General features: G+C 43.3%; 2 protein-coding genes across 2 annotated transcripts; one reads left to right on the top strand and one right to left on the bottom strand.

The window, feature by feature from the left end:
• Positions 1–7,014: 7,014 nt before the first annotated feature.
• Positions 7,015–8,277, top strand: LOC139463538 (QRFP-like peptide receptor). Its single transcript, XM_071244808.1, has one exon. It carries the CDS (start codon positions 7,015–7,017, stop codon positions 8,275–8,277), a length of 1,263 nt encoding a protein of 420 aa, XP_071100909.1.
• Positions 8,278–8,549: 272 nt separating this feature from the next.
• Positions 8,550–10,321, bottom strand: LOC139463655 (histidine-rich glycoprotein-like). The gene is made up of 2 exons (XM_071244917.1): positions 10,300–10,321; positions 8,550–9,775 (listed from the first exon to the last, which is right to left on the bottom strand). Exons 1-2 carry the CDS (start codon positions 10,319–10,321, stop codon positions 8,550–8,552), a joined length of 1,248 nt encoding a protein of 415 aa, XP_071101018.1.
• Between the last annotated feature and the right edge of the window lie 1,063 nt (positions 10,322–11,384).

The raw sequence follows: 11,384 nt of genomic DNA, 5'->3' as shown, positions 1-11,384 counted from the left end.
TTGAGAAGTTTAAAAAGACTCTTCCGAAGTTGGCAAAGGATTGTGACCGATTTGGCGTGCCACAGCAGTTTGCACTGTTTCGACTTCAACCTGGCGGCCTGTCACGATTCAGACTGGGCCAGGCAACCGGGAGCTGCATAAACATTATCACCAATAGCTGCTCGAACATTGTAACGACCCCATTTTTAACTGGATCTTGCAGATAGAATTGGGGACGAGTAAACACAATGACACAAGCATTATTTATCATTACGCATTTTGACTTGCATAATATATTTCCGTAATTTTTCAGAGGAACAATTTATTTGCTTAACATGCATGTGTGTTTGTGGCAATTGCCACCTTTTCGCAACCACCTGGTGTCATCACTATTTGATAGTGACTCATAACCATGTGCTTATGACATAGTGGAATCTTAAATCTACTCGGCAAGATTTCTTATGACTATGGAAAGTGCTTTGTCGCTTATATTTCCCCACAAACATAATTTCGTGTAGGCGTGAGTAGCCGTTGGGGAAACTGGATGTGGAGGTAATATTAGCTGTCGTCCCGATCACTGCTATGACGGGGGTGGGGAGCTTGGTGGTTACAGGTCTTGGTGACTGCACTGAGGTTCTGCTATACAGTTTTCTCTGCTCGCGTGTGTTTGTGTTGCTAAGCTATTCCGTGGCCTGTCCAAACAAATGAAAAAAAGGCCGTGAATTTAGATCAGATGCATTTCGGGAATGCAATTGTGAACAGATTTGCCCTATGGCCCAGCCATGTATACAGCGATATGTGTTGACTTACACGTTAAGCTTGGCACAGGTAAAGTGGCCGGGTGAGGCTTGTTGAGGTCTCAACAGTGGCGGGAAAACGCGGCTTTGAGATAAATCACTTGTGACGAAAGAAAACGGCAAAGGTGCGTTATCCTCGCATATGATATATCAGTTTAAGATGAGATGCCTGCGTTGCTTTCCTGGTAATCTACTACGATTTACATAATCGAGAATCAATCTAATGAACGTGTGTTCGAATCTTGTTTGCCCGCATTAGATCCTCCATATTTATTGTGTGTGTTTCTCATCTCCGTGCTCAGATGTAGAGGGACGGTGATCGGGAGAATAAAATCATCGGTTCAGAATAGCACTGATAGTAGATTAATAACTGCGCTAATGGGTACCATGTTCGAGGGGCAGCTGTTATTGTTTCGGTGCTGGGAGTTGTTTAGTCGGGAGACAGAGCTATTTCCCTTCATTCGGATATCCGTCCGATATTTAGGTCGAATGGGTGGATTTGAACACGTGATGGCGATGTAGGACCAGAGGGTGGATGGGTGGATTTGAACACGTGATGGTGATGTAGGACTATCGGGTGGATGGGTGGATTTGAACACGTGATGGTGATGTAGGAACCACTATCAAATAGAAGTCATTGTTATTTTAATCTTCATTTTCACAAAATGACAAAAATGCTACGATCAACACCAGAGAATAACCAGTCTCAATAATCCCACGAGACAGATTCCATATTGCGTCAAGGGGTAAATAGCGGTAAAAGTGATTTGACTGGATCACAGAAATTCAGTGATGACACCAGGTGTTAGAGAACAGTTTAAGCATGTCCTACTCTATCGACAGCACCCGCCACTCTCAAGTTAAAAAATAGTCATAAAGTAACTATACAGCCATTGATTAACTTTACAAAACATACTCCCGATGCAGACGAAGATGTGGAGGAGTGTCTCACATCCTGTTTACAACGTTTACATAATACCCCCACTTAAGCCATTCGTAAGCTCAATTTGCAGCGCGTCGATGGCCAGGGTAAAGCGGAAGCTTCAATAGTATGTCGTAGTGGTCAGTGAACAGCAAAGTGGATCTCCCCGCGACTAATTACCTCAATATAGGACTAATGTGGTTGCTTCACACTAACGAACCCACGCTAAATACAGTTCTTTAGTGTTGCACTTGAGGACACTGATCCATATACAAGAAGAATATCAGAGCATGACATGGCTGGTAAATGTATCGGATATGAGTAATTATTATACACTGATCATCCTCACTGCGGAAAGCGTAGTGTATTTTATATCATACTTTCAAGTACCCTGTTCTGACTGGAGTTATTGCCTCATATTTTAGGCTTTATGAACAAATACATTTTTTTGCATTTTTATTAATCGATTCATTTTGTGAAGACATGTCATTTACAAAGGACTGCAGAGAACATTGTTCGACTGTGAAGGGTGACCCAAAACGAAGATATATATGAACTGTGCAGATCAAAACAAAAGCAAAACTCTATGCAATGTAAATCACATAGAACACAAACGCGCTGACTTTTAATGACACAAGCTTAACTTCCTTGTTCCACGGCATTTCTGTACGGAATGTTATCAACTCGCGACGATGTAAAGGAAGAATCGATAAGATACAACTCGGATTCCAACCTATATGTCGAGAATAAATCACATCTACTACTAGATTGTAGAGTCCTTAACCACTCAGGGGTTAACATATCTTAACTCTTTGTTTCCAGGAAGACCATCACCAGGAAGATCCAAGCTAAACAAATAAACCACACACTCTTGACAGACGTTGCCCACGAATTACGATGAGCACAAACCAAGACATGTAACATTGCATGGGTATGTCAGCTGCTGGGCTTCTGTATAATTCTTATCCAGACTTAATACACCTAAGTAAATAAAAGCAACAAAACACTTTCAATATTTAGGGGCAGCTTTATGTTAATATTTATGTATCTATATTAACTTGCATGACGTTTTTGGGCTCTCATAACTATGTAAAGAGTAGCTCGTTAAATTTCTTAACCCAATAGTTGTCTGTGTATTGCAACGAGGTGAGATTTTCGCAAACAATCTGTCTGTTAACTGTTACGCTTCTGATAACATTTAACATGTCTTCCATGTAGTTATTTGCGAACAATATTGCGTCTCCTATTGATATCGGTTTTTAGTATGTAACTATACAATATGTGGCACAGAAATAAAACACTTGTTGACTCATGAGGGAGGAAAGCTCGAAGTGGTGCAGGTTTTAGACGTGAGCAGTATGTTGAAACCCTCCAGCACGGGTATGGTGCTGACATGAAACCACAGACCGATTATTTGATATTTGTCACTGTGTGCATGTGTGTGCGCGCGCGTGTGTGTGTGTGTGTGTGGGGGGGGGGGGGGGGGGAGAGGGTGTTTGTGTGGAGGGTGTAGATGTGTGTGTGGGGTGGTGGTGGGGGGGTGGAGTGGGGGGGTTGGGGTTGGAGGGTGTAGGTGGATGGGGGTATCTCGAACACTGTGGACGTAATTTGTATGTCTTGCTGGTAACACTGAATGAAAAATAATCAGTCTCAAGCATCACAGTCCACGTCTTTGCTTGTATTAATTGTTTAAGCTCTCAAACAACTTGGTCGTCATATATGGTCGTCATATATATATATATATATATATATATATATGACGACCAAGTTGTTTGAGAACTTAAACAATTAATGCAAGCAAAGAGAGCCCAGATGTGCGCTTACTTTGATGATAAAGTGGCAAGGTTACATTATTGATTATTACTCATGAGTAAATCTTTGTCATCTAACTTCTCTAAATGACGGAAGTCGCCGATAAACGCCGGACCTGGTTAATGTCGTGCACAATGCCTCTGGAGACTATAATAGCTTTAGAGAGGCGAATGTTGCCATTGACAGCTGAGGTACCGAAGGTCGATGTCTTCACCCGCCGTTTGCCACAGGGATTGGTAAGTTTGTAGCACTCGTTTGTCACTATTTTCATTTGTTCAGAACTTTAAAAACCCAAAAGACGAATTGATGGCATCATTCTAAGACTTAAACCATCTGCGTGTTCGGTTCGCACATAAAGTTTGCAGACAAAAGGGAACAGGCGAAATGAAATAAGCTTCTTATTATTTCACATTGAACTCTTGAACTGATTCCTAAGATGGCTTTACACAGAAACAAACAATAGAGTTCTCTCCCAGTTAATACACATGCATGGAATAATTATAGCGCCACCCAAAAAGGGGTTCGAATCCTAGATTTGCTTTGAAAAGGTTTCTAGGATAGTCAGGACCATACCTGTGCTCGTGGGTTTCACCAAAGTTGTTCACTACCAAGACCTGCATCACTTTTCCCCCACATCTGATCGCAGTGATGCAACTGACATACAGTTCAAACCGGTGATCCACATCCTCCCCTCGACAAGAAGAACAGGCGCCCCAGGTACATATACATTCTCCTACAGGACAATCAGAGCTGATTGTTGGGGAAGCGCATTTACATTTCTCTAAACAGATAATACACGAATAGAGGTAACCTTTTATAAACATGTACTAACGTTTTCTCAACGCTAAGCATTTGTTTCGGATGTTATAAACAAGATGTAGAGGGTTTACGTTTTATAGGCTTTTCTGCAACGTTTGGAAAAAACATTTTTACAAACATATACACTTTACCTAGTGTTAAAAATGTTGTTTGAATGTTATTCACCTGAAAAAAATTAAGTTATTTTACAACGTGTATACGTGACATTATGCGAACGTTATAATCTTTATAAATAAGGTTCTGTGTTTACGTCATTCCAACGTTCTAACAAGGTTTTCTAAAAAAAAAATCACGAAAGAAAACTGTCTCGCTACTGTTATCCAAATGGTAGGTAAGTAAATTTTATTAAAAAATTCACAACCACTCCAACCTAGACGAGGTACGTGGCCATTGCTGGTATGGACAGGATGGGTTATATCCAAAAGTGAAAGTTCAGAATGGAAATTGACTCTAAACATGCGGACTCGAAAACGAATTTAGCATGCAGAAATGAATATAAAGCATAATTGGATCAGGCCGAGTGATATTGGTCGGTCGGTGATGAGAAACCTTCACACTCCGCCAAACATATACACGCTTTAGAGTCGCCCTGATTATGTTCTAGGTTTGTAAGCACCATACCCTTGCTCGTTGCTCGTTGGCAGAAGTGGTAAATGCCTGAGACCTACATCACTTCGGGCTTACCTCCCTTACCAACACACCGTGCAATAACTGACATAATGCGTTAATGGCGTCAAACACCACTCACTCACTCATTCACTCGTTTTATTTTATGCCGCTGGGGTAGCCTATGGTACATCATTTGCTCGTAACGGTTTCCTATATTGGTTTGCTGTGTGATTGCTGGCGTACATAGGGAACATGCTGACCACCATTTCTTTATTTGTATATATCTTGAATATCAATATAACGTTTAGAAACAATGAAATACAAGTTCATTTCATGTTTATACCACCGATATCTGATGATACTTTGGTAAAAGAAAACTGTATATTATTTTATATGAACACAAGTACTGGTCGCCGCTCCGCAAAGCGATCGTAGCGCTACGACTTTAGTGAGTCTATGTTAAAATCTTGGAGTTACGATCTGGGGTATGTGGAACGGGGCCCGATATATCTTTGACACCCCGAGGCTTGCCGAAGAATCATAAACTTTTCTCGACGAATGTTGGTTGATATATTATATATTCTGAGTTGTTTTGCTAAAAGATCAAAAGTGCCGACTGTACTTTATATTGGGCTAAAGTTACGTCCTAATGGTCTTGACTCCATCTGACTACATGTATTTTAACAAGGTACAGGCAATTTGGAGGAACACCTCGTCGGGTAGCCCTGTTCGAGGATTTTCACTTATTACAGATTTCCGTTCAAACAAATACACAACAAAGTTAATTTTGAATTCGGTGCCTTAGAAAAGTATTGTTTGCTCTACCCTTTAGTCCTCGTGCTTTAACTATAGTGAGCGAGTATGGATTTACGCCGCTTTTAGCAATACCCCCGCAACATCAAGGCTGTGAAATGGGTTTCGCTCATTTTACTCATGTGGGGAATCGAACCCGGGTCCCCGCTTTAACCACTAGGCTACCCGACCGACCCGCTTTAACTGTACCTTGTTCAGGGCAAAACTATACTTTATATAGAGCAAACTTTATTTCTTAGATAAGCAGTGTCATTTGCGTAAAAAGTAATGTCATTTAAGCATTGACTTTCACATTGTTCATTGGAGTATGAACCTTCATAGAGTGAGGGCCCAACTGTATGAACGTCGGAGCTTGTGAACTCACACAAAGTGAAAGTCATTGCTTATCATTTTCATCACAATATCTTACCTCAAAGGATGAAGGCCAAGATATATACACAATTTATTACGTGTGACTTCATGTTTTCACTGACAGCCATACAACAACCAGCTTTATCGCTGAATAAAATAGTTCCTCAAAAATAGAGGTGACATGAGCGTGTGGATGCTTAACTTGCTCTTCAGAAACATCTTAAGCAACACATGTATTCAAATAATATCACCATCAGATGAGAAAGGTCTGTTAAGAACTACCTCAGTAAGTCAGTCACAATGATAGCGCGTCGCAATACATTTACATCAAGTAAAAGACGTCAAAATGGCTGATACGATAAACGGGACTGGAGAGATTTCGAGAGTCGCTAATTAACCCATTGCGGTTACATGTTGTAGTCATCACTGATCTATTGGCCGATCACTGAAAGGTGATTAAAGATGTGTCAAAAGACACGAAGGTAAACTCATAGATTGCTGTAGACTGCCAGCCTAGACACGGATCGTAGCGAGGATATTCGTCAAACTCTCTGACGTTTCTCAATGTACACTAAAAAGGGTCTTAATAATCAGAAAGAACTCTTCTGTACGTTTTCGTGCTAGGGGATTCCCTGGGATTTTCCCTGGGAATGTGGAAGTATTCTGTCAGTGTTTATATCATTTCAAGAATGATAGGTCTGGTGAAAAACGAATGAACGTCACATTGTGTCGTTCTTACACTTATGAACGCCAATTTCGCGGTCATGTGACCGACTCCTCGTCTAACTGAAAAGCCGTATATCGTGTAAACTTCAAACTAAAAAAATATATGATTGTGACACCATGATAACTGTTTAAATACCACATATGTCATGACTGTGCTTCTTTTTCAGATTTCTGTGCTAAAAAAAGATGTCGAGCACACCCGCGTCTATCGTCAACGTGACTGCCTCCATACTGGTCACCGGAAGTCACGTGGTTGGCGGGATACTAGAAAATGTGACACATGCGAAGGATCGCCTTGGAGACATTGATGGTGGGCACCATGATGACCACGTGGAGGTCGCGGACGACCATCACGCCGTATCCTACATCCCGTGGAACAACCCCGACAATGTCATTACGGCAGCACAGCGTGACTTAGGCCTGACTGTCATCGACTGTGGCTTCGTGCCACCAGTTGTGCTATTCGGTCTGGTCGGGAACATCATCACCTTGATGGTATTCATACGCCAGGGTATCAAGGAGAAGACCAACATCTGCCTCTTCGCTCTGGCTATCTCAGATACTATGTTCCTGATCACTACTTACATGGAGAAGGTGTCATGTCTCGTGACAAGGATGGACGAGGTCACTGGCAACAATTGGGCCGCACTACTTCATCCGCAAGGGTACTTCATCTCTGTGTACTTCGGTCGCGTCACCAGCCTTCTCACCATGGTGATCGGAATGGAGAGATGCGTGGCAGTTCTGAGGCCGTTTCAGGCGAAAACGTGGTTGACAGCGACGCGGATGAGATCCTGCGTCATCAGCGTCTATGTCATCATTGCTCTGTTGATCACGCCCATGTTCTGCGTGTACACGACTCGCTGGGAGTATGACACAAGCATCAACCGCACGCGCATCCATCTCCAGACAACCAGGATGTTTGAAGAGAACCATCGCGCCTTCGAATGCTACGGTGACATCGCTCTGAGCATCGCATTGCGGCAGATCCCCTGTTACGTGGTTGCTTTATCAACAGTCGCCGTCATTTGTGCGATTCGAAGGCACAATTCATGGCGATCTGAAACCGTAACCGGAAAGAAGAATTTCTCGGCGCAGGAGCAGAGGTTGACCAAGATGCTCGTTGCCGTTTCTTGTCTGTACGTCTTGTGTCTGACTCCAGGAAATATTCTCATGATCGTTCGTCACGTGCTCACCGATATCCACGTAGGAAGGAAGAACCACAACCTCGCCGTCGTCCTCACCGCCGCCAACGTCTTCACAGAGATCATCAACTCCTCCTTCAACTTCGTCATCTACATGTTGATGAGTCAGAAGTTTTTAGCCACAGCCAAGAAGATTTTTGGCTGTGAGGAGACGGAATCTAAACCTATTCAACCTGACGAATCTTCCTCCACAAAGAGAACTAAGGTCTCCACAGTATCCGCTTCGGTGTCCACTGAGGGCTGACTTCGAAAAGGACATCGACATTCTAATAGGACATCACATTAATAGATGCACAAACATCGGGTTAATTTATTACATTTATTCATTAAATTGAGCAAAAAACCTCAACTTGTCGAGGTGGCGGTGATTGTGGAGGTTGAGGTTGAGCTTGGGGTGAAGATGGCTGTGGCTGTTAAGGTTGAGGTGGCGGTGGCTGTTGAGGTTGAGGTGGTGGTTATGTTGAGGCTGTTGACGTTGAGGTGAGGTTGAGGTGGTTGTTGAGGTTGAGGTGGTGGTTATGTTGAGGTGGCGGAGGTTGTTGACGTTGAGGTGAGGTGGAGGTGATTGTTGAGGTTGAGGTGGCGGTGGTTGTTGAGGTTGGGGTAGGGGAAGTTGTTGAGATGGAGGTGGTGGTGGTTGTTGACGTTGAGGTGGAGGTGGCGATGGTTGTTGAGGTTGAGGTGGTGGTTGTTGAGGTTGAGGTGGTGGTTGTTGTTGAGATGGAGGTGTTGGTTGGTTTCTAGGTGGTGGTTCAGGTGGTGTAGGTTGTTGAGGTTGAGGTTTAGGTGGAAGTGGCGGTTGCGGTGGTTGTTGAGGTGGAGGGGACGTTGGTTGTTGAGGTTGAGGTTGAGGTGGTGGTCGTTGTTTAGGTTGGGGTGGCAGTGGTGGTGGTTGTTGAGGTGGAGGTGGCGGTGGTTGTTGATATGGAGGTGGTGCTTGTTGAGATGGAGGTGGTTGGTGAGATGGAGGTGGTTGTTGAGGTTGAGGTGGCGGTGGTTGTTGAGGTTGAGGTGGCGGTGGTTGTTGAGGTTAAGGTGGTGGTTGGTGAGGTTGAAGTGGTGGTGGTTGATGAGGTTGAGGCTGAGGTGGATGTGACGGTAGTTGGTGAGGTTAAGGTGGAGGGGTGGTGGTTGTTGATGAGGTTGGGGTGGAGGTGGTGGTGGTTGTTGAGGTTGAGGTGGGGGTGGGGGTTGTTTTTTAAGGTGGAGGTTGAGGTGGCGGTGGTTGAGGTTGAAGTTGAGGTGGTGGTAGTTGTTGATGTTGAGGTGGAGCTGGAGGTGGTGGTGATTGTTGATGTTGAGGTGGAGGCGTTGGTGGTTGTTGAGGTTGAGGTGGAGATGATGGTTTCTTTTTTTAGGTGGAGGTTGAGGTGGTGGTGGTTGTTGAGGTTGAGGTTCAGGTAGTGGTAGTTGTTGAGGTGGAGGTAGTGGTGGTTGTTGAGGTTCAGGTTCAGGTGGTGGTGGTGGTTGTTTAGGTTCAGGTTTAGGTAGTGGTGGTTGTTGAGGTTGAGGTGGTGGTGGTTGTTGAGGTGGGGTGGTTGTTGAGGATTGAGGCAGAGGTTGTTTTTTTAGGTGGATGTGGAGATGGTGTAGTTTGTTGAGGTTGAGGTTGAGTTGGATGTGGAGGTGGATCCGGTTGTTGGGGTGGCGGTGGTTGTTAAGGTCGAGGTTGAGATGATTGTTGAGGTGGAGTTGGCGGTGGTTGTTGAGGTAGTTGTTGAGGTTTGAGGTGGAGGTTGTTGCTGAGGTGCAGATGGTAGTGGTTGTTGAGGTTGAAGTGGTGGTGGTTGAGGTGTAGGTGGAGGTGGTTGTTGAGGTTTGAGGTGGAGGTTGTTGATGAGGTGCAGATGGTAGTGGTTGTTGAGGTTGAGGTGGTGGTGGTTGTTAAGGTAAAGGTGGAGGTGGTTGTCCTAAACATATCTGGGGATTTGTTCATATATATTATCACATCCCCATGGATATAAGGCGCTATGTAAATTAAAGATAAGACTATTACTTACATGTTGCTGTCATATAGCTTCCGCTATAATACAGACTAACTAGAATGCAAAACAAATCTTATTCGACTCTAGCCGATTTCGCCGCCTCAACTCTCTGTTGCTGGATCAGTGCTTTCACAAGGGACTCAGAGTGACCTCCCCTTTTTAACTGACGATCGTTGTTTAAATCCGTTAATGTTTGATAAATATAAAGGCACATATCTAGACAAGCTAGAACGGTCATGTTAATATATACTCAGTGTATTACAAAACTGTTTGTGTCCTACTGAACTTGTTCAACGAGAACATCGTATCTGGGTTTTTTGGGTCGTTAGTTAACCGTCCATGACTCATTTACGTAAAGAAAGGGGATTTTTTTTCGGGTACTGATTCCCGGCGTAGATTTTCACCTGGGCGAGTTTTAGTTTAACGTTCGTAATACTCAGGGTATTCCCTGTTCTATCATGGTTTTTTTTTCAAATTGGGTATCAAATAGCAATAACTGGCTGTGGAAGTTGATATGAATCGAGTCAGGGGAAAGTCGATTGACTTTCGGTGAGTACTTGCATACGATGGCGATATACCTGTTTCGTGCCATTACTTGTGTGTACTTGTATTCAGTCAATGTCCAGAGAGGTGGAATGACACTCCTTAACTCTTCCAACTAAGCTCACAACTACTTGGACAAAGTCATTCACTCTGACAGAAGTCGGACAATGTGATTGAGCAGCCATATTGTTTACCTTGTGTCGTCTGCAATTTACACATTAAATTTGTGTTTCAAAGTTATTTAGGAGTTTGTATTTTGTATATATGCATAAACATTTCACAATGACCAAACATAATGGTGTTCCATACAAGTAAAACGTTTTGTTCAGTCTATCGAACCATTCCAATCTCGCGACTGCGTAGGTTCGGTACTGCAGTTATAAAAGCGTCATTGCGTAGTAAACCTTTAAAGAACAAAGTAGTGCATTCTGAAAACGAGGCGCAGGTCATTATAAGCCAATAATTGTTAAGGATTCTTTTTCCGAGTCTCGTGTGACCCATGGGCATCTATGATTTTTATGATCCCGATATGTTTGACCCAGTAGGTAAAGAAAGATAGATACGTGGGACCAAGGAAACATAAACATATACCTCATCCATGTACGATTGACCATGACAGAGGAACCCGGTTAATCCATATGTGCAATGCTTTGTCACAGGAACACTGATAGCGAAACAGACACTTTTCTCACTATATGGAACACTAGGCCAGAAGACGTCCCCGCAACACAATGTATGGCATGAATGCTGACTTTAAAAAAGTGGAATCGGTGGTTGTAATATGTGTAGCATCGGAACCATGAAGCAGAAGATCAGTGTTCAT

The sequence above is a fragment of the Haliotis cracherodii genome, unplaced genomic scaffold (genome assembly GCF_022045235.1).
Source record: "Haliotis cracherodii isolate W230 unplaced genomic scaffold, xgHalCrac1.p SCAF_16, whole genome shotgun sequence".
Classification (NCBI taxonomy): domain Eukaryota; kingdom Metazoa; phylum Mollusca; class Gastropoda; order Lepetellida; family Haliotidae; genus Haliotis; species Haliotis cracherodii.
The sequence above is the reverse complement of the archived record's forward strand: the minus strand, read 5'-3'. Positions and strand labels throughout refer to the sequence as shown.

Bases quoted from the DNA above. Each gene is read 5' to 3' on its own strand.
- LOC139463538 (XM_071244808.1), top strand. From the start codon at position 7,015: ATGTCGAGCACACCCGCGTCTATCGTCAACGTGACTGCCTCCATACTG.
- LOC139463655 (XM_071244917.1), bottom strand. From the start codon at position 10,321: ATGTTCTCGTTGAACAAGTTCA. The intron at 9,776-10,299 runs GTAGGACACAAA...TCTGCACCTCAG, and splicing joins GTTCTCGTTGAACAAGTTCA to CAACAACCTCCACCTCAAAC.